Below are 25,985 nucleotides of genomic sequence, written 5' to 3' on the forward strand. Positions count from 1 at the left end.
CCCGCAACCCGGTTACAAACTAATCAGGAGTGGGTTTGCTGAAACTGCTGAAATGGGGGCAAGAGGAAAAAACTGCGAAAAATCCTCTAGTTAAAGGAGCAATTATCGCAGAGATAGGAAGTACGGGTTTTTGTTTTGCGGCAAGTTTCGGGGATAACTTTTGCTCTCTGTTTGTGAGGCACGTTTATCAGTCGGTAAGTTTTGCCCCAGCCAGCGCACTCCTTTGTTAACTTTCCGCCCGGCTAATGTCCATCAGAGATATAAGGCCAAACTTTTATTTGGTAAGCAATGTCGGCTATCTGGCGGGGCTTTTAAAAGTTACCAGCTTATGTGCCGGAACCCTCACGAATCAACGGACATGTGTATTTACATAGTCTTAATCAGGATGGCTGATTTGCTGGCAGCTGCAACTTGGCTCGACTGGATTATGGCACATGTCTGGGCCACAAACTTCTTTCCAACTTGTTGTGGTTAATCAAAAAGCGTGCTGGATTGGCGAACTTTTAGAGCCCCCTCCCTTCACTGGGAAAGTGAGTGTGAGTTTCCCCGATGATAAGTGGAGAAAATGACTCCTAATTCCCCCATTAGCTGCGACACTTTCCACTGATTACCACGGCACTGTTTGTTTGTTTGCTTGTATTCAATGTTATATCTATCTATTTCCATTTACAAATTCCTTTGAAATATTTATTCCTTTGTTTTCATATAATTTGTACCATTGAATTTCATATTTTTCTCTGCATCAGACAAACAAAATAATTATCAAACTATTTTCGAACGCTTTCGAGCTGATATTTCGCATTCATTAGCTGGGCCGGATTAAAATATATACATATGTGCGTGTGCATTTCGCACTTTTATATTCCATCTCTTAATCAATTTAATTATAGAGAACCTTTTTAATGAAATCCAACGAAATCTGTTGCTGAAAATTAAATTTCTCCCACACAGCAGGGCCAAATAAAAAGAAAATGTTAAATTTAATTTGATTTATTTGCAGTGCTCGCTTTGAAGTTGTCGTTGAAATGAAGGGCGGAACTCTGATTCGAACGGGGACTGGGATTCACCACTCCGGAATGAGGACTGAGGACTCCGGACTGGAGACTGGGGATGAAGGAGCAGGGCAGGATACACAGCTAGATTGTGTATGATGAGATTATTTGAATTACCTTTGCAATCAAATTGACACCACATAGACGTCCCGGACTGACGGGGACAGACAGTTGGACAGGAAAATGATAGCTCGCCAGCGGGGCGGGGAGTCACTGCCACGCCCTCTGCACCGCCAGCGCCACCCCCACCGCCACCGCCTCCGCTTGGAAGTGCATCCAGTTGGGGAGCGGAAGTGGCAGGCAACCACCGACCATTCGGAAGCAAGTGTCAGCCGGAATGCTTTACATTATTCATAGCAGCACGTCCAAATGAAATTTTCACTAATGCCCAAAACATTTTCATTTGAAACCTGGGCTCAGAGTAGGCCGATAATTGAATGTAACTGAAATTCCAGCCACTTCGCATTAGCTGCCATCAACGAGAGCACAAGGCACAAAGCACCGAGCACATCCCGGAATTACATAGTTCGTATATGATAATAATGTCGGACTCGAAAGCGGAGTACAACTGGGGCGATTTGGGTGTGGAGCCAATGGAGAGCTTTGCATCCGGAATATGTGAGGAGTTTCCCAGACTTCAACAGCATCGGGAGCAGGTTGAGCAGCTGCAGCGACGTCAGGCCAAGGAGCATTCTCAGATTTTGGTGTCCAATCTGTTCAAGAATATGAAGATCTCCTGCGAGAAGCCCACATTTCCACCGCAGGTGTCGGCTCCAAAGGTAATGCTTACTACTAAGGAAGCCGTTTATTGTTATTTCGTATGGAATTTTGCATGCACTAGGCCTATCGCTTCAAGGAAATCTATTCCAGTCGCAAGGATCAGCTGATCCGCGAATGCGAGGAGCAGGAGCGCAAGCAGCGCGAGTTCCACAGCCGACCGATGCCCGACTTCCGTCAGGCGCACTCACGCCAGTCCTCCAAGGTCGTCGTGCATCGGATCACCTGCCCCACGACCCCCAATGTGCTCAAGAATTCGCGTGAAATGGAGAAGAAGCGCCGCCTGCGGGTGGAGCAGTTGCAGAGGGAGCGCGAGCTGGAGTGCCAACGTCACAAGATGCAGGCTCCCAGGGCCAAGCCCATTCCGCAGAGCAGTCGTCAGCCCTTGAAGTCCTCGAATCGTCCTTCCGCAGTTCCTTCGGCAAAGGTGAAGGTCGAGCCCTTCAACCTGTCCGCCGAATCGCGCGTCCAGCAGCGGCGCATTTTCAACATCCAGACGTCCAAGGCGCAGGAGGCGCGCCGCCGCGAGCTGGAGGATCAGCGCCAACGGGCGGAACGGGAGGCCTACCAGAAGCTGCGCCAACGAACCACGTTCCGCGCCAGACCCAATCCATTCTCGCAGACCGCACGTTGACCTGGGGGATTTCCCTCTATTCTGTTTTGCCCTTTTTTTTCATTTCCTTTCGGGCTTTCATTTCGTTTGGATTTTCGTTGCAAATTTGTTTTGTTCGAAGAAATTAAATTACTATAATCACCAGCAGGCAACCGCAAACGCACAGTGCGGGCTAAATGAATATTACTTTCTAACTGTATAAACTTTCATTAAAAAATCATGACATTGTGCAAAAAGAACGCTTCAATCGGAAGTGAGATGAGCTTGCATTTTCTTAATTAATCACCCGTTGCTATGCCAATGCCCGCTGCTGTAGGTGTGCATGTGTGCTGCCGCACATTCAATTTGTTCATTTAAAATGGCTTAGGTCGCTGGCTCCATCAATCAAGTGCTCCTGCCCCAACCTCCACCCACCAGATACACATATACATAGTATGGCCCGTATCCCATATCCCCGAGCGAACCGATGCAATCCCGTCCGCAGGGCCACGCCCACGTGTTCCACTACAAACAATTTGTTGTAAGTGTATCAATTTATGCGCCTGCATGTGTGTGAAAGTGGGTGTGTGGCGGGTGTATGGGTGTGCGAGTGTGTGAGTCACATAATCAAAAGCACAAATACTAAAACAAGCACTCAAACTGTCAAAGCGATGATTGATAGTGTTGACATTTGCTTTTTGGCTCCAGCCATCAGCCATAGGATCTGACTTTTTGCGCATTGAGCTCCTGTTAATGGGACGTTTTGGCGGCGGCCTCGTCCTTTCAAAAGATTCCATCTCCCATTTCCCGGTCCCTGGAAAACCGCTCGCGAATCCCTCTTTCACCGGCAGATCATCCACGTGTGTGCGTGTGTGTTTGGCTGAATGATGAATTGCATTGCATGTGTTTATCGAGCTACACTGGAACAGGTATTTATTGCAAATTTGCCGAGCAGGCTAAAAGGTGGGCATCCATCACCTGCTCTCGATTTGAATGGAAATTGAATGTGATTAAATTGTAACAGGCTGTGCGTATGTGCGTAGCTTACATAAGCTTGGGAATTACTCAAAGATGGTGCTCAAGTTATAACCAAGGTGCTTAGGTTGAACTTCTATTTTACAGCAAACTTAACATTTGCGCGTTTGTCCTGTTTGCTGTATAGCCAGGCTGCTCTTAACAGTCTGTAAACAGAAGGACATGGGGAAAACTGTGCTAACGGTTAACAGATACAGCGGGGGTAGCTGCTAACATTTTACTATAGTGGTGCTGTTATCAAGTCATCAACAGAACGTTTGAAATAACGGCCAACCAAATGTTAAGCACTCTGGTAACATGATTTTAAGAGGAAAGAATTAAAGTACTTACTCTTGCCAACACAATTTTCTATTATTTACACTTTTTAATGCTCTGCAAAAAAAAAAACTGGAACAAGATATGGTTGCAAATGATTTCATAGATATTCCGTAAAAATAAAACCAGAACAGGTAATATTTTTATGGGCAAGCCGGAAAGTGTTGGACATGAATACGGATCATGTTGTACACCGATTTGTTGATTGAAAAATCGCCATTGATTGGAAATAAAATGGTGTGAAATTTCATTTAAAAAAAGTTTGCAATTTGCAGCTAGAATAAAGTGAATAGTATCCATTTCCATTTTAAGCCATTTGTGTTTGGTAATATCCTGAAATATAATTAAAGTTGAAGCCCAACGCAGAGCGAGAAAACCTACGACTCCTTCACGTCTCCTTATTGACAGCAACTTCCTTAAGCTTCTCTTAGCAGGGGGATTACTATCTAAACACAATATACATCAGCTGCTTATCAGGTGACAAGTATCGGAGTTCATAATGGTGCGCCGGCGAAAGTGCGTGCCTTGCATTCCGGATGCGGATGCAAAAATCCGCGGAGTGCCTCGAATTTATACGAGCTAGCAAACGGAGCAATTGCGAATTCAAGGCGGAACAATGTGCCCAATTTGGTGATGGAAGGGGGGCGGTGCGGCAGAATGTATACGTTTCTTGTGTTATTTTTTGGCTTTTATGGCAAGGAGCTTGCGGTTAAATGAGACGCCAGGACGAAGGATGCGGATGCGGGTGCGGATGCGGATGCTCGCTCCTTGTGGAGCGCGGAATTTAATAATGCATGCAAAATAACGCATAAAAACGTAAAAATGCACACGCAAAAAAGTAAACAAAGCACATACATACATACATACACATTTATGGACGTACGCCCGCAAAACTTAACCAAAAGGGGGCGCATGGCAAGGGGGCGTGGCAGCGGCGGCAGTCGAGCTGCAACCGCCTCGGTAAAAACAATTTTCGCAGTCAATTTTCTTTTATGAGCAGAAAATATTTCACAGTGAAAATATTATACGAATATTGGCAGCCGTCAGCCGTCGGCGGTTTTGAGCCTGCGACTCCAAAATGGGCGTGCGCCTCTTTCGTCGAAAGTGGGCGTGGCGCGGCGCTGTATGTACAAAAACTTGTGCAAAAATTGGCCGACATTTTTAAGCGGCCAGCAATACACATTAATTGCTATGAAAAACCTTGGTAACGAAACGCCTCCACCCTTCAATTCGTCATTATAAAAAGTTGCATTTGCGAAATGTATATCTTTTATGGAAAATATCGTTTGGGATATTTGCAAAAAAAAAAGCATAGAAAGTGCAGCGAATAAAAATGGCGATCTGTGTGAGCCATCCAATATTCGGTACTGCATTTTTTTAAGCTGTTTGATTTTATTGAAAAGTATCTTTTGTGCATCGGATTCTGTCAGGGATTTGGTGACACATTGAAATAAGTAGATGTATGCAAATAAGTAGCATTGTTGTTATGTGTCTTTGCCACTTTATAAGTAATTCTCTTAATGCCAAAGCTTTCGAAAAAGACGTGCTCGTGCGAAAAAAGTGAAATCAGAGGATGATACAAAGGATGAGCAAACTTAAAGCGAACCAATAAAAATAAAAGCCAGCATAAAATCCAAACGAACACCCAGTCAGTCGTCGGTCTTCAATGAGGGCCATAAAGCGAAACAAAAGTGGCAGAATTCCGAGTGCCAGACGCACACCAATTGCTGCAGAAAGTCAAAGTCATTAAAAAGTAATGTCATCGTCAACGTTTCTCAGTTTCAAAGCCCGGCTTTTCCCCATTTCCCCATTTCCCCCAATCCCCCCTCCACTCCTTACTCTTCCGTACATTTCCCTAGTAGCCCGTGGCGCTTAGTTGCCATTTCAACTCCTTCAGCCCCCGTGCGCTCCATTAATGATGGATGACGACTAGACTCCAGATCCCAGAAACCAGATCCCACAACCCAGACCCCATATCAACTCACTCCAGCGAACTTCAGGGGTTTTCCCTGGGTTTTCCCCGGGTTTTCCCACTGCCGCAGCTACGAAAACCTCACCCAAAATGATTTGATGAAAACATTTGAAATTTTTATCGGGTGCAAATTTATGCAGAACTGTTGATGTCATCGCCGTTGCGTTGGCCGCAGAAAAATGATGACGACGCCGTTGTGACGTTGAAATATGAGGGCACCATTACCTTCCTGCTCATTGCTGGATGTACCACCCCGCATTATTATGATCCCGCCTGTCGCCACCTTTCCCGCCAGCGAAAGCACTTCCTGTTTTTAACCGTGTACATGGCGGCTGGCGATAAGAAGTTTCTGTCGCTCTTCCTTTTATGGCATTTAATTTTGATTAACATTGGGCGAGCACTTAAAATTTGTAACAAATGACTTTGAAATTGATTGAATGCAGGCGTTCCTCGCTTTTATATGCATCGTAAAGATCTTTACAGTTGACTAAGCTGATTTAACTCACATATGAGGTATTTCAGATCCACAGATTCAAAGGAAACCATAACTGTTGAATTTGACTTGAAATTACTTTTTAAGCACGCAAAGTCTTACCACAAATATGCAACGTTCTTCGGCTATTTCAAATATATAAGTTTTTGCTTAATGGTCCAATGGAAAGTGTATTTCCTTGTTTTATATATATTATTTCAATGACTCTGACTGCGGTGCCCTTGTCTAAAGACACTATTTTGCGCTCTACGAGTTTTATTCTCTATATTTCAAAGTACTTTAGTCTGGAAATTTGATATTTATTGAAGTTTTTCCACAGACACATCGATGGTCGGGGCAGAAAGAAAAGACTTTTTGCTTCGTTTGCAACTCCGGGTTTATTATGGTCCATACACCTTGGCGAACTTTTTATTGTGGCCCACCTATTGCATAAACTTTAAGCAAATTGCAAATGAAAGTTTCTCGGATTTTACATGACAGTTTATGGGTTTGATATGTAAGTGCTCGGTGTGCGTCGCTCATGGGGGAATCTCTGTGCTCCATGGTCTATGTGTACATGGTCTATATGGTCATGTGGCATTCTCGTAATGCGAAAGTTTTGCTTTTTTATGCGTGTGCAGCACCCTGGGGGCGAAGTAGTTTCCGCTGTCGGTGGCGTCAAGTTTTATTGCCCCACGGCTTTGGCGCTGGGATGCGTTTGTGATGGTTCCGGGTGGGTCAGGGCAGCCTGCTGGGGGAGGCACGTGCACTCCCACAGGTGACGATGGCCTCGTTTATGAACAAACAGCAAAATGTTGTCAACATTTCAAATTTATTTGTTCAATATACAAATACACACACAAACAGATGGCGACATGTGTATGTGGTGGCAGTTCTACACATGTCTGTGTGTTGTCTCTTTCGCAGTGTGTGGGTGTGTGTGTGCGTGTTATTAAATTAAACACAGAGCTACCATCAGTGGGCCAAAAGCATTCATTAGCCACGTTTACTGCACCCGTGGCGACCTCCATTCCGCCTGATGAGTTTTTTCCTATTTTCGGTTTTTTTTTCCTGTCTCTTCCATCCTGCCAGCGAAACTTTCTGTGTTTGCTTTTTCTATGTACTCGGGGTTTTCAGGGGATATCATAAATAATATGGGGATTATGAAATGCACACTAATATTTAAGTACAAATATACAGCAAGGAACAAAAATTAAAATTTAGAAACTAGAATTTATGTACAATAATATACTAAAAGTAAGTAAAACAAAACCTTTGTGTGCACTGCTTTCATTAAAATTTATTATTTTCTTTACACTACTTAGAAGATATGATTAGTTATTTCGAAAAGCAAAACCAGCTAGTAAGTCATAGCCATTACTTTCAGTGATTTTATGAAAGATAGAACCTAACGTACGGTATCGGCTATTCGAATCTCCTTCGGGATGTCTGGGAGTTAGGGAATTTTTTTCATTACTTTGTCCATTTGCTTAGCATTGTTGTGGCAGTTGCTGCTCGACTCCTGTTTTTGTTGTCCTGGCTGGGTGGTGTTATTATTGCTGTTGCGGCTGCTGCTGGTGTCGCTGGCGCTTCGTGACTTTGTGAATGTTGGATTTTAATATTTCGTCCTTGCCGGGTCCTTATTTGGCCCTCCAGAGCGTCACGATGACGACTGCTACGTGAGCCCGTTGGCACACACAGAAATGATTATTGCACACCATTTTGGCAGCCCGCCGACCTGCCCCTCTTTGTCCTGTTCGTCCTTCCGCGCTCCTCGGCGGAAGCCCATTGGCATTTAAATGTAAACATATAATATAGCGAAACGGGCTGGCTGCTGGTGCACTCAAATGCGATTCTGGAACAGCCCGGCCGGCGCATTAATTCTAATTAACTTTCTGCGGTCGTCTAACCCAAAACTCGCTTTATGAGCACTTTTTTGGGTTTCCGCAGAGCCTCGGGTCCGAATTGCGTAGCAAATGAAGTGCAGGCAATAAAAAGCGACAAAGGCAAATGGCAAATGGCGAATGGAGCATCGAGATCCGTGGTCCTGGGCCTCCTTACACCGTTTTCCGTGCGTTGAGCCATGAAACTGGAAATGAAAATTTATACGCTCTGCGGCGGGGGCAGCGGTACGAAGGACGAAGGACGAGGGGAGCAGGATGAGGGTCCCAGCTCGGTGTGATTAAAACACCTGTGCCGACAGCTGCCTGGAACTCACACGCATATAACTGACTTCATAAAATTAGTACAAAAAGCAATTGCGTTGAAAAGTTCTACATAAACTTAAATGAAATAAATGTTATTTTATGATTACTTGGGATTTTGAGGCAAAACATGATTCCTAATTAATTACACCCACTGCTACTTAGTTGAACGCGTCTGTAGCTGGAGCATTAGTGTCCAGCAGTTGGCCAGAACAACTCCCTTGATTGTCTCTGGCAGCTGGCTAGGCGATCATAGCTTTTCATTTCGCCAGGCTAATGAAACGTCATGTTATTTATGGTCAGGATGCGCTCTAATGCAAAGGCATTTCTCCTCATTTAGGCCTTCACCAGATGACCGCCGAGGGAGAAATTCCAGGAGCAAATGTTGTCAGTAGTGGCTCCTTTGGGGGTGCGTGTTTATCGCTGTGCAATAAGTGGGTAAGTGGGAAAAAACGATCATTTTACTACTATTATCAATTGGCCAACGGAAACGACACTTCACTTTTCCCTCGGTCAACAGATAAACGACAAACGAAGCGTCACCAATGGAACCATAGATTTCGTTGGCACATAATTCATTCAACCATCCCCGAAACTAAACAAGCAAAAAGTTGAACTCGAGTCGGGCCATTTGACACGCTGTTCAATTTGTCTTAAAAATCAGTGCAGGACCCCCGAGTCCCCCAAAATACTATAGAAACCCAACGAGGAGCGATCCAGACATATTGCTCACTTGTCACTTCAGTGAATGCGCTCCACTTCGCATGGGGGTCGGACTTGGAGGGGCTGGGATATCTCAAGGTAGGGCCAATCCCTGGGTTCCGGACTCCCGTCCAGAACAGACCTTTGCCAAAGCAACCCAAACGTGTTCGGCATTGATAAATTTTCGGGGCGTGATGGCGAGGGGAAGGCAAATGACTTCCAGCGGTCACGCCATTAAGAATGCTAATGTGTCTATTCAATGCGAGTTTTATGCAAATGGCAAGGTTAAAAGCAAAATAAGAGCCGCGCTCGGGTAATGCGATAAAAAATTTGACACATCATCACTTTTCAATAAAATCAACAAATTTTATTTAAGTCACCCTCCCCCCGAGGATGCGCCTCGCTGGCCCCCGAAACTTTTTGCCCACTCGTCCTTTTCTTTGTGAGCTTTTCTCTCTACTTTTTTCGCACAAAAGCGGTACCAGAAAGGATGTGGTTTGGTGGGTGGCTGGGATGGCTGCTAAAATGGCACTGGCACTGGGAGCTTATCCATTTTGGCCATACGGTTTTTGCCTCCGCCTTTCTTCTGGCTTTCCGCTTTTGTCCGACTACTGGCCATTGTGTGGGCCACGGAAATAGCCCATAGTTGGACTCCAGCCGGCGGTGGCGGGGTGCATTTACGGGATCGGACTCAACTCGAAAATACTTTGCATTTGGAAAATTTGAAATCCGGTTATGCTGCTAATTTCTCCCCACTGCTCTTTCTGATCCGGCTTACTGGGCCATTTCGGCATTCCGGCATTTCAGCCTCGATTACAACATCCAGCTGGGAGTTCTCAAAACGCTAACCCAAATGTCAATCACGTGATTGATGGCACTGACAATTGAGCCGCCAGCGAAACGGATTGGATTCAGCTGGAGTATACACTGCTTATATGCAGTCGGTTTGCCAGAAAACTTCCCTTTCCCCTTCCACTTTCCTTCGTCTAGGTTTTCCACAGCCAAATGCGTTTTCCGCTGTCAACTCGAGCCGCAGTTGGTCAAATGTGGCAGTTCAATTACGCGATTAAATGCACAGAAGAAAATGTCCTAGAAACGGATCTTTTAATCCAATCAATTTGGTATCGGCTGTCATGAGCAGTTTTATGTGGCAAGTTATATAATTCTTATTGAAACTATGATTATATTTTCTGGAGATTAGTAATTATTTATGGCCATTAGCTGAATGGGACTCTACGATGAGCTGTGTAAATGGAGTTAACACCTGCTTCACGAGTGGGTGCCAAAAACATTTACGTTTATGTTCATTGCTAAATGGCCTTGGTTTTAATTGCCTCGTTGCCCTTCGCTCAATTTGCCTCACCTTTCGTGTAAACATCGCGTGCAATTATTTTCCTTTTTCCGCTGCCCCGAAAAAATCGCGTTCAATTGAACAACAAAACGAAACGCTTATCAAAAACATTAAGTCATCGCCCAAAGTCGCGACAGCAAACAAACAATTAAGATTGCCAAACAGTTTTCCTTTATTAGGTATATATAAAAATATATTTTTTTAAAACTTTTGCAATATGCCTACTTGAAATACTACTTTTTATGATACCATACACGTAATACTTTACTGCCAATTTAGTTACAAAGCCATGTGATTTTCCTTTCAGTTTTAATCACGCTTTCAGCCTACATTTTTCCCTATCTAGATCTGCTCCATTAAATATGGAAGCCTTTTACACACCCAATCTGACATAAAAGTCGGCTTCATTAAAAGAAAGGATCTATGTTTGGGCAAAAAAGAAATAAAATAAAAAAAGGGAAATAAAAAGAGAAATGTGACGGCAATTTAATTAAAAACTTATGAATGAGTGAACAAAAAAGTTTGCTCATCCTTAGACCTCAAGATGTTTTTATCGTTGTTGTTTGCACAAATGGAATCTCTGCCCCACACACACACACTCAGACACACGCACACACTTGTAAGCACACACACACTCTCGCAGTGAAAGTTTACGCTGTGTGAGTAGTGTTTTGTTGGTGTGTGTTTGTTTTGGCCTGATGCAGATCAGCATACGAAGTCAGCTCGCCATCAAACTTTCCATAGCGTAAAAATATAATTGGAGAAATTTAAAAAGTTTTTGTTTTAGTTTCTGGCTTTTCCCGTCAAAGGACCCCTTTTCCAGCATCAAAGGCGGAGAATTTCTGCTGTGGAACTGGCCAATCGTTCATTCACTTATTCAAATACTCTTTTCTTCATAAAACAGATTGGCAAAGTACACATTTGAATTCAGTTGGGTTTGTTTACAAAATGCCTGGCAAACTCCAAACGGAACGGAGTTCTTCGATTATATTCGCCCGCAAATCCAATTGGTAAATCAATTTCCCAGAGTTTTCGTATTTGGCCAGGGCTCAAGAATGCATTGTAAATGTGTTTACACAATATTGTCTCTTAGTCGCAATTTCACTTGGCACGTTCCCGGTCCGCATTTCTCAACGTTTACCTTCCAAGCCAGAAATCTAGAAATCCAACAATCCAGCAATCCCCCCGGACCAGTGCCAATCCGTTGGTTTAGTTTGGTTTAGTTTAGTTCAGTTTCGTTTCGTTTCGGTTTGGCTTGCCCATTTCATTGTGTGCACTCGGGAAAAAGTGAATAAGAAAATTTGTTTGCCAACTTTCGGTGTAATTTGTAAACATCAAAGAGAATGGCAAAGAAAACATGTCGCCGGCTGAGTCAAAGGGATCAAGAGTTGCTTTGCGAATTCGTGCGGAAATCTTCTACGTGTGCGGCATGCCAAGACCCGGAATATGTGCTCCGTGGAGTGCCCCCGGGTTGGGATTTTCCGGGGTCACCACCCACTCCATCGCCCTCATCCTAAGGGATGAGTTTCATGAGTTTCATCCGAAACTGATCCCGCAGGGGGAGTGGGTTCAAGGTGAACTGACTGGCCTGGCCTGGAAACCATTCTGCGTGCAGGTTACATCGCCAGTCAGCATAGATAATACATTGAGAAAAAAGCTTTGAAGATGTAAAGAAAATATTAAAAAAATCAAGTAATTCCGTGTTTTTACTGAAGAGTTGTTCTGTAACATTGAATGAATTATGGAATTTCTATAGCATTGATCTATCGATTTTCCAGCTTGCTGACCAAACTGCAAATGTTCGTGCTAATGAAGCGTCCAGTCGCAAAGTCGAGAAGACCAGAAGTTCGGGCGCAGCCGTTCAGCTCACCAAAGTTATGATAACAAAGAACTAATTAAGAAACATGACGTCCTTATGACAGGCCCAGCCTCCGCAGGACCACACTTCCAGCCCGCCACCCTCCATTTCAGCCAGCTTTTTGGCCGCATCTCTGGCGCGTTGATGGTCTGATGTACTAATTAAGTTTTGAACGTGACGAGAAATTGCAAGTAGCAATTTCGTTGTTTGATTTTTCGCAGCGAATTTCTCTGGCCTCGATTCTTTTGCCCGGTTATTTCATCTGAATAATTAGCTGCAAAGTGGGCAAGTCTCTGGCGGCGAAGGCTTGATGAGCTCCACGTCCGGCTGTGGGCGTGTGGTTTTTCCGGGCGGAGCTGCAAATTAGAATTAATTTCCATGATGCTTCGACAGCTTCACGCATAAACAGATGAGTTCGTGGAGGAAAAACACTATCGTTGGGGGTTAAACAATTACATTTTAGTATAACTTACGTAAATTTAACTGTTAAATTGGTAGAAGCATCACAAAATTCAAGAGGACACAGACATCGTTTCAAATTTACCATAGATGCGCATAAAAGTATGCTACGTTTTTGAATCAGCTAAACTAAGAGCATGAAAAAAACCTATATATTGGAGTTCTACCCAATTTCATACTTTCCCTACCGATATTACTATTTTACCAGCTCGTACATATACTATTTTCTTGGTATGACTACAATTCAACTCATGAGCTGAATATGGCTTATGTATAATCCTTTTCGCGATGTCGGACATTTCCTTTCTTCTTACTTTCTTTCAGATCGCTTCTTTCTGGGCTTTCATTTCGCTTTGAAAATGTTATTGCAACGGAAGCTGAATGCTTTTCTTGCGGCGCGGCATCCTTTAATATGAGTTTTCCACGTTTTCGCCTTTGTCTCCGAGTCTTTTGTGTGTGGGAATGGCGAAAAAGCGATGATAAAAATTACCGTTGCGGGGATTAGGAAGTTTCGCTATTATCATTCAAATTATAATTACTCGCAATTGTTTTTGTAATGTTCATTACCATTTAGCGCCTTCAGAAGCTGCCTGCCAGCGCTTTTCGTCGCAGACATTTTCATAATTATTTTTTAAATTCCCATTTTCCAGTGTTTTCCGCTGGCTTGGGGCAAGGATTTGCGGCAAGTGCGATAGCTTGTGTTAATTAGTTTCGGGATCTTCCGCCAGGGCCATAATCTTTCTTAATTTTCCCATAGCAATATATAGTTGACCTTTCGCAGATCGCAGAGACTAGAGGCTAGAGTTTGATGTGACTTCGCCAAGTGTTAAACTTGTGTCGCTTTCTTTGTTTTCCCGACAACAAATTGCCCGCAAACACGCAAGTGTATCTTTCTGGTGAAATTAATTTTTCATAGACACGAAGCTCTCTTTTCAGTCAGTGGCTTTCGAGGTGGTGGAGTTGTCTACTTCAATTTATCTGATGATAGTTTAATTAAATAATTTCCACTCAGTGTCAGTCGCACAAAACGAAAGTTCAATATGACAATGCAAATGTAAATATAACCCGCTCATGCTGCTACCCTTTTTTTATTGTATCGCAAATCTTTATCGGTCTGTGGCAAATTTATGATTTATTTCGGTTTTTTTGCAGTTCAACGCCCACAATTAGTTCCACTCAAATAAATCAAAAGAAAATTTGTGTAAATATTTACATAGCCAGCAAATATTGCACTTGCATTTACAGTCATATATTTTTATGACCACGGACCTGTGCATTAAGCCACAATGGATTCTCTTTTGTTTTTTATTTCTGGTCTGCCATAATGCATTATTTATTTCTATTTGAATATCTATATTATATCTGCAAAATTGCGCACCCGCCTGCGAGGGAAATTAAAGCCAAGGGTTTGCAAATGCCTTTCTGTCGAGATATTTAGATGGCACATATGTACACATATACATATATTAGGCGGCCTTAAGCAAATGACATCGCAAAGTAATTAAGTAGTAGTCCTGTTCAAATGCAAGCACACATTGTCCTGCCCAGATGCACATTTGTGCTCTGTGTGTTTAATTACGTCGGGCATTCGGCTGCAATTGCCATTAATTTGAGTTTACAAAAGCCTACTTGTGATTTGTCAAAATTGAATTTGCTCCTTATCAAGATTTGATTGATGGCCAAACGTTGGACGTGCTTTGCTCCCAATTTGTGAGCGTCCACAGGCTCCTGCATCCTTCAGCTGCATCAGGTCCTCCACTGGAGCACAGTCCCAGATCGGCGACTTGGTACTCGGTACTCAGTACTCCATACCCGGTAGTTCGTACTTTGTACTTGCGAGTGCTGAACAACTTTTCCCAACAGCACAGCACTTTGTTCCAGACATTTGATTGAGAGCTCTGCGAAATGCAAATGCAATGCGGATGTCATTCAAGGAGTGGCGAGATGTAGTGCGGGGCGGCCTCCCAGGGAACAAGTCACTCAATGCCATCGCCCCGAAAACCACCCACTGCACTCCACACATCAGCACATCAGATTGCATTCGATTGCAAGTTGATTGCGGCACTGCTGCATGCGGATGCGAATGCGGATGCGAATGCGGATGCGAATGCGGATGTGAGTGGAGTGGCGGAGGTAGAATCTAACGCTTTTCGGGCGCTTTAAAAGTGCAACGGCCATTACTCCACGTGCTCTAAAATGTTTCAAACATAAAATAAATTTCGGTTTTTTATGCACAGCATTCGGAACGGGTGTTAGATTTTACAGGGTCGAGGTGGGCTATTCCATTCATATGCAACTGCATCATACCTTTTTTTGCTAATATAAATTTCACAAATATTGCCATTCGCTTTGCGTTACAATGCAAATACAACGTATCCGTTACGGGATTTTTGCATAAAGGGAGTAAGCAACATTTTGTTATATTTTGGTATATGCTAAATGTTGATCTTCGTAAAAATACTTAGTTAAAATTGGTTTGGAGAGCTATGAGTTTCTAATTTTATATTATTTATAATCTATGAAATATCTATAGGATATACTTAATTTCTAACTTCAAGATACAGCTCTACCTTTTATTTTATAGATTTAATCTCTTACCAACTCGGTATCAACAAGTCCGTAGTCCATAGTCAACTTTAATCCATTGCAGTTGTTGTTTTGGCCGGGTAAATCTCAAATGGAGTCACATTTTCAATGGCTGCTGCAAAACTTTTGTCAACTTGTGGGCGGCCAGGGGCGGTGGGCACGGCCGGGTTCGGGTCCGGAAAAAATGGCAGCCGGAAGTTGAAGTGCTGTTGGGAATTGCAAAAATTTGCTGCCTGCCATTGTCATTTTTGTTTTGCGCCGCGGCTGCGATGGCGGCGCATTCGTGCGTTTTATTCCCGGCCAAAACCCGTGAATTCAAAGCCGTCGGCGCAAAATCGAACAACCAAACCCAATCCCATAACAGCAGAAACAGCAAAAGCAACAGCAACAGCGAAACTACCAGCAACTGGGGACTTTTCCAGCCATTGAAATTTCGCAGCTATTGTCAGATTTTGGTGTTGCCTGTCATGCAAATCCCCGGCACAACGTGAGCAGCCATCAAAATTATGTTTGGTTTGACTCTTAAATGCGAGAATCTGCTGTGGGGCACCTGCGTGAAATATATTTAAGGATCGAATGCAGCTTAGTTGCCCGTAAGTCCCTCGTTCGATTTGAAAACATTGTGGAGCAAATGTGCCCCCAAAAACCCGATGCCCGACGATGTCCACTTAATGCCATTAATGGACTTTTAAGTGCCGGCCAACAGAGCTCTCTGACTTGCTGCCGAAGTGTTCCTTTGATGCTGGCGTGCATCTGGCCACGCCCCTGCCGAGGGGCCGGTGGGCGGGTGTCCTGTGGTTCGAGGTGCTGATCCCGATGATGCCGTTGCTGCTGCGACATTTAGCCCATAATCCTTTCGCTCGATGCTCCAGCATGTGCGAACTTTTCGTCACTCGCCTTGTTTCACTTGGTCGGCAAACTAGCAAAGTTTTCGCCCCAAATGGTGTATTTAAATTGAATGATTGCTTAAGCGAACTCAATTATTGGGAAATGGTTTGGATTGGAAGATGGCTGCACCGATATAAGACATTACGAACCATGGTAGTTAAAATGCGATATTACACATAAAAATTGATTATTCTAAATATTACATTTAAATACTCACAAATAGCAGTATCTATTCTGTGAGAGGCTCATTGAAGCCGACACAGAAATCGATACGCCAGACAGTAAATGTATATACACAATAAGGACCCCCGACTCCTGCTCATCCTTCTAATCCCCAGAACACAATGACTCGATGTCCAGATTAGACGCATCCAATGGAGCGTAACAAGTGGTTGCTCTCTTGAGGGTTTTGCATTTCAATATGCTTAGCATTAATGGACCTCAAGTTCAGCAACCGCATAAAGTAGAAGTACGGTGCCTTGGGCTCTTCCAAATCCAAATCCATATTTCCCAGGCAGCGCCGCCTGCTGGCCAGGAATTTGTTTTATTTATGATCCTGGTGGGTGATGCCCTGGCCATATGGCCAGCTCATGGCCCATCCGTTGGCACCGTCCGCCTGCCTCTGCCACAAGATATTTAAAATCAAATTTGTTTAATTTACATGCATAAACGCGTCAAATTTGCTTTAGAATTGTGTAGCAGGCCGGACAAGAGCAGCGGATGCGGATGCGGGTGGATGAGGATGTGGATGTGGATGTGGATGTGGCTCTGGATGTGGGTTCCAGCTGGGGGAGCTTGTGTGCTCAAAGGCAACAACTGTTTCCGTTAATATAAAATGCAAATTTTGAGCAATTTTTAGCACCGCCCCGAAATCGGTCGGAGCCCCGTGTCCACCTCCCGGAATGCCACACCCTTTGGTCCTGCGGTCACTTTGGTTGCGAGCGGCACAAGATATGAGTTTGTAATAACCAAATCGGTTAGTTGGTCGGCATGGATGGGCACACCACCCCGTGTTTGGCCAAATGCAATGAGTGGTGAAGGGCTGTTGGAAATGATGGCCCGAATTCGCCGGATGTTGTTCATATCCCTTCTGTAAACGCACGGAAATACGTAGCCAGCCAAAAATGGAAATTTCGGCCAGCAAATGATGTTGGAAAAACAATTTCATGATGTTTTGATTTCAGCCACCATATGTGCGTAAACACGCACCCAACAGATAAGATCGTCCTGGTCGTGTTATCCTTTCCCCGATTCGATTGACAGTTGTAATTTAAGGCAGGCCGTGAACAATTTACACACCCGTCCTTCCGGGCAAGGACTCGAAGGACAGCCATTCCATTTCCATACGAATCACCCGGCGGCGCTTGACTCCGATTTTTGCCATATTTTTGCAGTCATTTATTTACATTTTCTCACCCTCTGTGGGCATTTATTTATTTAGTGCTTATCTTTGAGGCGCATAAATGAATATCCAATCGACTTGCTTCGCCTCGAATGACGAGCCACCACAGAAATTCCTCGAAGGGAGGGGACTGCTGTCCATTTCTATGCGGTTGTAGCCTGTTTGTCCTGGCCATTTTCTAGATAGATCTGGAATACATTTGAAGGCTTCGACCCCTGGAAATTGAAGTTAACCAGGACTCTTTGATCGTTTAAGTTGGGCAAGGATGAGACACATCGAATCATCAGTGCAGAATGCTGTTTATATAACCAAATACTTTACAGCACCTTCTTTAAATACTTCTAATATTAAAGAGGTATTTATGCAGATGTATCTTTATCTTGGGGAACGAAATAAAAGTGAGGCATCTCTGGGCGATGGCTCGACCCTTCGGCCGTTGTCCGACTGTTGGCCAAAAAACCCACTTTTGGCCAACTGCGTCTTTTCTTTGCACTCGTTCAAGGGGAAAGCGATACCCTCTGCTTCTCGTTTTCAAATCCGATTAGCATCATTTAGTTGGGCCACTCTTGTTGCTCTCGAAGGGTCTATTATTTCCATTAGATTGATTTCCCCCGAAGAGCTCCCATTAGAGTGTCCCAAATGGTTAGCATCTTACAATCGGGCTTAAGGTGAACTGACATTCAGTGGAGAATCAGACCTTTTTGTGAATTCTTTATTCCATTTATTCCTTCGTATTAACTACTAGGCATGTTTGCGATCCACTTTGCATTTGTGGGACCATATCAAACACCCCAAATGTATTCAAGATTTTAAAGGACATCCTCAGGATCCATACAGAAAAGCAGTGGAGTCCCAAGTTTAATTGTCTTTCAATTGCCTAAATCTTTGGAACGGAACCGAAATGGGATCGCACAGACAGACAAATGCGACCTGGAAAAGTGCCACCTCCTCGACTGAGTGACTTCAATTACCCCACACACTTTCGGATGGCAGATGGCAAAGTGTTTCACTCGCCAAACAAGTTCCAGATTGCATCTTTATCTCGGCCCGTACATATTCTTGCAGGCAATAAAAGTTTCTGGGCAATAAATCTGCAAGTTTCTGGAGCGAGACCTCGAACTGAGTGGAGGAAAAACATCTGCAGTCGGCGATGCACACAAATTGCCAAAGAGTTGGCCCGGGGAACAGGTGGCCCGGGATTGGACGGGATTTTATGTCTTGCAGGTCACTGAGTCACTTGGCCTCCATTTCTTCAGGGGGTGGCTTCCGGGCGGTCTTATCAATAGGGTTTTTGATATTTGCGTTGATAAGGACGAAGCCCATCGGGAGGGAAAACCCTCCTCCATTTTTCGGCTGACGAAAGTGTTGACGCATACAAATTGTGCATTAGCGCAAAAACTCGCAGCTTTCGGCGCATTAAGTTGCAAATGCATTGCCCTCGGGTTCACGGGTTTCGGAAGTTCCCCGGTTTCGGGGTTCCCGGGCCCGGTGGCTCACACTCCGGGCCTCTTTTTCCCGGACTAACGCGACAGTCAGTGGCGAAAATCTGCGAGCATCCGCATTTGCATAAATGCAATTTAAAATCTGAATTATTCATGAGCCCCGCCATTTGGCCATTTGTCTGAATGACCACTTGTGGCTTGCTTTTCCCAAATGCACCACCAGCATGGCCCGATTCCGGCGCACAACCCGATGCCGAATCCAAATCCGAATCCGAAAGCGACGCCCGGCCGGCCAGCCAACCGGGCGTATACGTATTTATTTTTTTATGGCACTGGGGTCGCCGCCGCCTGCATGTGACAACTTAATGGCTTCCGTTATTTGAAAGCAAAAGCATCGAAACTGCTGATGTCAAATTGTCGATGAGGATTAACTCTTCCGTCTGTGTACATTTCATATTAGCAGCTGCACATTTGATTTGCCCAGTCTCCTCCCGCAGGACCCAATGTTTATTCTGGATTTAGAAATTACATCGTGTGTGTGCTCAGTTTATTGGGCAAACACACTCGTCGGATGTCCAATGTCCATTACTCGAAGGCGGTTGAATCAATCTATGTATTTGCCAACGCTTTCGTTAATTACTCACTTTGAAGTGGTAAATGCACTTAGGGCTCCGTTTGCATTTATTGTAAAACTGCAACTACAAATCACTGCAATTAGTTGAGTACATTGCTCGTGGCTAATATACACGTTACAATCATCGTTAATCAAAATCTAAATTTCATTGGGAAATTACTTATCAAAATCGGATGGAAGTACCAAACGATACGGTTCCGACTCACACCTCCAGTCTTATTTTCGAAGTTTTCCTTTGAAGTCGGCTAGGCTTTGTCGAAAACTTAACCGCACTTTGCAAATTGCCTGATAATGAAAAAATAAATATGAGGAAAAACGGCCGGGAAACCCTATAGCGAGAAACCAAAGGCAGAAACAAAGCCAAAGTTTTCCACTCTGCCGCACAAAATGTGTGGCTGTCCTGCTTCCTTATTTTTCCAGTACTTCCCTCCTTTCATGTTAACAATATTATAAAACTTTGGCGATTTCCTTGCGCCTCGCTTGCAGGTGTAAAAACTTTGGCCCCGCGGCCCGGGAATTGTGTTTCACTTTTCAATTACGGAATGTACTACGGCTGACCCTTATTGGCCCCGATAAGTCCGGAATTAGTTGGTATCAGCCTACGATTGCATCCCATCCGCCATGGAATACGGAGACACGGCGTCCAGGGAACGGAAATCACAACAGAGTGAAATTGTTTTGGATGCCGGCCAACGAGCAAGCCGTCTGCTGCGAGATAATTTCCTGTCATTATTTTGTGGTCTTCCGCAGTCGAACGTAAAAATTGCGACTCAAAGGTTTATATCCAGCACGGCGGACAAACAAGCGAGCAGGACAGATTGGGCCTCCGTAGTCCGTAGTCCGTTGTCCGCAGTCCGTAGTCCAGAGTCCGTAGTCTGCTGTCTGGCAGTTGGAAAAATTGACTGCATTGCCAACGGGTCAACAAATAAATTGGTTGGCCGGGCTGCCATGTTGATTTTGAGGTCATCGCTGATATTGCGGATGCGAATCGTTTTTGATTGCATTGGCCAACTGGAGTCCCGAGATGATGACGCAGTAACCGCACCGCCATGGCCATGGCCACTCCATTCCACCGGACAGACGGACCATGGACTACGGACTTGGGAGTCCAGACTCCCGATCCCCGGACTCCAAACTCGAAACTCGCAACTCCGAATGGCCCGACTCCGGGCTGAAAGCTGTTCCGGTTCTACGGTGTATTAAATGTGGTTGCCACTGGTGAGAATTTCCATTTGCCATTTTAAGTGCGGCTTGACGTTCTTTTCATTCCCGTTAAGGCCATAAAAAGTCCGTGCGTCAAATATTTATTACAAATGGCCATATACGCACACACCCACCGACGCACATCCATCCATTCGTTCGCAGGATGAAAGACAGTCGGGTTTTTTTTTTGGCCACCACACCTGCAGAATGTTAAATAAATCAACTTACTGCCACTCACTGCATTCTGGCCGACTGCGAAATACACGTATTTTAACATAAATGGAATGCTTTCTCTTAAGATTTGTATATAGATTATTCATTCAATATGTAAAAGAAGAATTTCTAACTAAATAGCAAACTATTATGACATTGAACTTAAAATATTAAAATATTTATTAATTTACTAGGCAAAACAGTATGCTAAACTTTTTGTCAAGTTCTTTGCAAAGCAATCACTTCAAAAGGGCTTAAGGGAACACTTAAATTAGCCATCTTGTTAAGTCTAATACTAAACCAAATACATGATGACATATTAAAACGCAGTGTAGCCTTCATGTGGCATAAGTCATAACCCTAACACCCATACAGTTGCAGACTCAGAGCAAGTCCCCTCTTTTTTCGACTAACTCACTACGAAAAAAGTGGACACAACCGGCTTTTGAGTGTGTGCGTGTGAGTTTTGGTGAATATTTCACGAATTGAGCTGTCATGCAAATGTGGCATTTCTGTTTTTGAAGTTGACAGGCCTCGAAAATTGCAGCGTACATCTAGATTGAGGCATTGACATGGGCACGAAGTTTCCCCCCGTCAGCGGGGGCGTGTGTGCTTGTGTGTGTGTGTGAGTGTCAGTCGACTTATTGTTGCACGGATCCTGCCGCAATTGTCAGTGCCATCAGTCAAGGATGTCTGACAGCCACTTGAACGAGAACGCGGATCGTCAGCGAATAGAAATGCCACACAGACCCAAATGTGTTCGTATATTTAGAAACACATTTTTTAGGATTTTGACGATTTTCACTTCATTACCATCAAGTAAATGGCAAAAAGGATACATTAGAAAAAAATGAATTTTCTTGGCAAGCAAATCAAAGTGTCTGTACTATGATTTCTTAGCTCACGATTTTGTTGCCGTTTTGGAGTCACTTTTGATTCTTAAAATTTCATAGTAAACACTAAATTTGCTAGATTTTAACTTTCCGAGTGGAGAAGGAAAACAATTTCAGACTTTGGCTGTCACACAAATTTTGCCACTTAATGCGCTAATAACTCAGATGGCCGCACCCGAAAAGGCAAGAGCCCAAGAAATGGTAAAAGTTTTATTGAAAGCGCCACACAATTTGTTTGTATATTTAAATTATCATACAATTTCCCAAAGTTTCGCCCGAAATGAGCGCTGACCCGACCCCAGCCTGCCCTCGCCACACCAAAAAACCCCCCTCCCTCGCCCAGTCATTATGGTCCCCATTTCGCTTTTGGACTCGTTTTTCGGGTTCTTTTGGCCGCCTTGCCATTTTGACTTGCGCCATTTGGTGTGGGTTGAATGGCTTGGGTGGTCCTGCAGTCTCGTGGCCGAATTACATTTGTGTAATTTTGCGGAAAAACTTTTTTATTTGCTAATTTCGTTAAATTAGAAGCGAAAATGAAAGAGAATTGCAAATAACATTATAATATGCGCAGCGAACGAATTTTTGACAGGCACGTCGACGACGTCGCTGGCGGCCAAAATAATTACACATGTAATTTGAAATTCTTTTTAGTGTCCTGCCAATGGGGAAAACTTTGCAGAAATTCCTTAATTACCCGAAAGTGAGGCTGTTTCCTTGGACATTCCCACTTCTCCGCAGAGGAGCACTCAGTTATGGATATATTCAACACAAAAATACTCAATTTGAATAAATGTTAGTGAATACATAGCGCGTTGGGAGTTCTGAGTGCCGGGTGATGGCAGATGGGTTTTCGGGGCAGCTGACGTGCGGCTTTTATTCTCGTGAAAGGTGTTAATTGAGTGGCTTCATTTGTCCGCCGGAAATGCCCATCAATTAGGGTAATCACGCAACAAAGTCACAAAATGCCACGCCCCCCGAGGGAAAACGAGACGATGGCGCGGACGAGGACGAGGACGAGACGGTCTCATCGTTCGCCGGTTTCGGGCTTCCAGAACGCCGGCTTGGATCGTCTGAAAAACTGCGTGACTGACATGCCATGCCGCGCCACGCCACCAAGTCGACATCCACGCTCACATCTGTGTGCTGCCCGGTTCCAGGTTCGGATGCGGATCCAATGTCCACTGGCCCGTATCCGGGGCTTGGCCACCGCCTTTGTGTTTGGCTTTGTTTGCCGGCACAAAAGGCAGAAAGCGCTCTTAATTGGGCGGCTAACTGAAAGTGGCTGCGTCTTTGCCCATTCACATGTCAATCAAGGCAGCACCAGGACACATCCTCGTCCACATCCACATCCCCATCAACATCCATTCCTGAACCCGGTCAGCCATTAGGGGTATCAATTTCAAAAAGAATCGAGCCCGTTCCAGGGTCGGATTGGGGATGGTGACGGTGATGGACATGGGGCTCGGAAAACGGGGGTCCCAGACGCCTCCTGCTGGCACAATCAATTTATTACACACCGCTGCTGACAAGTTCTACGAGTCCTGGCAACACAAGGGAAAAGTAGAACCCTCCAATTTACATCTTCTATTCCAGCACACACACTCGCGCACTCACAAAAAATACTTTAAACCATTGTTGCAAATAAACACAATTTGCCAGAGGTTGTAAAAGAGAATAATTAAATATTTTTTACATTTTTGATAATCACAGCAACTGATTTGCATTATTGAATAATTTTATAGTTGTGCAATAGGTTTTAACAAGCCAATTGTTGGGCTGCGTAAACTTCATAGTAAAATCCTTGTAAACAAGTCCTTTGCACATAATGATCCCATCAACTCGTTTCTCCCTGTGCACAATGCAAATATTGTAGAGCATAAAATGGGCATTGACGAACGTGCTGCAACATCAAATGATGAGATTATCGTAAACTCGAGCCGGACCATAAAGCAGGCCTAGAGAGCAGGACAAGACTGGAGGAGCGGCAGTGGATGGAGGTCAGGGCCTCTTGTGGCCGTAAAAGCGCTTAATAGTCCATTAAAGGGATTAAGAGGGGCACCAGCACCCGGCGACTCCAAGGAGCAGGAGCCGTAAGAACAAATTTCTGAATCTGTCCATGTCAATAGATGGGCGACGTTAAAAATCAAACAGACGATTCGGGTCGTATGCGTATTATTGAAAACTTGCTGGAAAAGCGGCGATGGGTGGAGCGGGACAATTCTTTATTGCTGCCCATTTGGCCGGGCTTAATACGAGCAAATTAAACTAAGCTCGGCAAATTGCGTTTCGGTCACGTTCCGAGGCCAACGGAAAAATGGCTCCATTTCCATTTTCCGTGGCATTTTCTCCAGCACATTCCATTCCAGAATAAACACATGCATAGAACGACGGCCCCCGCTGAAAATAATGCAATAAAAGCGGCATAAAAATAAAAACCAAAACAATGCGAAAAGGAAAGGAAAGCAAACAGTATCAGTATCTTGGCGATGGAAAAGTGGGAAAATGGCACTACGCGCAAGAAATCATAAATGTAATTGAGAATTTTATGGGGGTTGCCAGTTGCCACCCACCCTTGCATGTTGTGCAAATAAAAGTTGAAATTGTCGCGTAGAAATTCTAAGAATAAAGCGGCGAATTTTCCACAAAGCCAAAAAAAATAGGGCGGAAGAGGGCGATCCAGCAATTTCCACCACCCACACACACTTACACACACGCACATGCATGACGTTGACGCTTTTCCATTTAAACTTTTGTGAGCGGGGCGGGATTTCAGTGGGTGGAAAAGCGAGGCACAAAGGGCGCCTATTCGGTTTATTGCCAGCAATCAATTAAAACGGCAAAGTCATTTGTGACAAAAACATTCACAGAAAATTTGACTTTTTGCGCCGGGAAAAATTCTGCCTATGGCACGCAAAATCGATGGGCCCACTTTACACACATGCATACATGTTATTGTAATATTTCAATGTCACGTCCTTGGGGATGAGGGGCAGCGGTGGGGGTGCTGCCAAAAAACTGAGTAAGTCTTTCCATGCACTTGCCAAATTGAATGGGAAAAGCGGCGGAGAACAGAGAGTGACTTTCCATTCCAGGAAAATGCCAGCTAACGAGGAAATACTTCGAAGTCTCAGGGCGAACAACCAAAAAATCCATAAAATGTTAGAATTTAATAAATGCTTTAATTAAGATGTATTGATATTTAAGCACTTTGATTTGAATTTAAGCTTGAACTAAATCACCTAAATTTAGTAATCATGCCATTTTCTGTGACTTCTTAATTAAACTTTTCGTTTTCAAAGCACCGTAGTATTTGCTGATTTGAATAAAATAATTATATTTAGCTATCGATTTCACTGCTTACAAGTAGACAAATCCAATCAATATTTTGTTTATGTTCAACGAAATGTGTACGCTTTTCACAGGTTTATTGATTAAACCCACCCATAATCATTTGATGCTTAGTAAGTTAAAATCAATATAGAGCGTGGCGGCATATTTGCAGATTTAAATATGGAAACAAATCGCACTGGCTGCTCCCCCAAACATCGCAATTTCCCTAATCAGCTTAGAGGAAAACAAGCGGAAAACGCTTTTCGGGGGGCGGGGCGAAAAGGAAAAGCGGCCTGGGCGATTTCCCCGCCCAAAAGTCGCCACGACTTAGTTCGATTGCAATTAACTAAATACACGGAAACCCGAAGCAATTTTGGCACGGCCTAATGAATATGCATTCCATTCATTAAATTAACATTAATTTATGTAATGTATTGTTTCAGTATCATTGTTTTTTGCCCCCGATTCTTTCTTGCGCACAAATTCTAATGAACAGCCCATACATGCGTGCCACAATAATTGATATTGATGGTTGTAATCTTATTTAATCCCTAATTACAATCGCATTCAATGGAATCGAGCAGGTCGTCGGCTGGGGGCCAATA

At 44.0% G+C, this 25,985-nt stretch overlaps 2 protein-coding genes across 2 annotated transcripts; both read left to right on the top strand.

Annotated features, from left to right (window-relative positions):
- Nucleotides 1–1,499: 1,499 nt before the first annotated feature.
- Nucleotides 1,500–2,686, top strand: LOC6613124. Its single transcript, XM_032722957.1, has 2 exons — nt 1,500–1,831; nt 1,894–2,686. The coding sequence occupies exons 1-2, from the start codon at nt 1,586–1,588 to the stop codon at nt 2,461–2,463; spliced, it is 816 nt and encodes a 271-aa protein (XP_032578848.1). The 5' UTR covers nt 1,500–1,585; the 3' UTR covers nt 2,464–2,686.
- A 9,129-nt stretch (nt 2,687–11,815) lies between these two features.
- LOC116800224 lies at nt 11,816–11,989 on the top strand. The gene has a single exon (XM_032714101.1). It carries the CDS (start codon nt 11,816–11,818, stop codon nt 11,987–11,989), a length of 174 nt encoding a protein of 57 aa, XP_032569992.1.
- The last annotated feature ends 13,996 nt before the right edge of the window (nt 11,990–25,985 follow it).

The sequence above is a fragment of the Drosophila sechellia genome, chromosome 2L (genome assembly GCF_004382195.2).
Source record: "Drosophila sechellia strain sech25 chromosome 2L, ASM438219v1, whole genome shotgun sequence".
Lineage (NCBI taxonomy): Eukaryota > Metazoa > Arthropoda > Insecta > Diptera > Drosophilidae > Drosophila > Drosophila sechellia.

Coding starts and splice junctions, on each gene's coding strand:
- LOC6613124 (XM_032722957.1), top strand. CDS start 1,586: ATGATAATAATGTCGGACTCGAAAGCGGAGTACAACTGGGGCGATTTG. Junction 1,832..1,893: donor CGCAGGTGTCGGCTCCAAAG/GTAATGCTTACT, acceptor TGCATGCACTAG/GCCTATCGCTTCAAGGAAAT.
- LOC116800224 (XM_032714101.1), top strand. CDS start 11,816: ATGGCAAAGAAAACATGTCGCCGGCTGAGTCAAAGGGATCAAGAGTTG.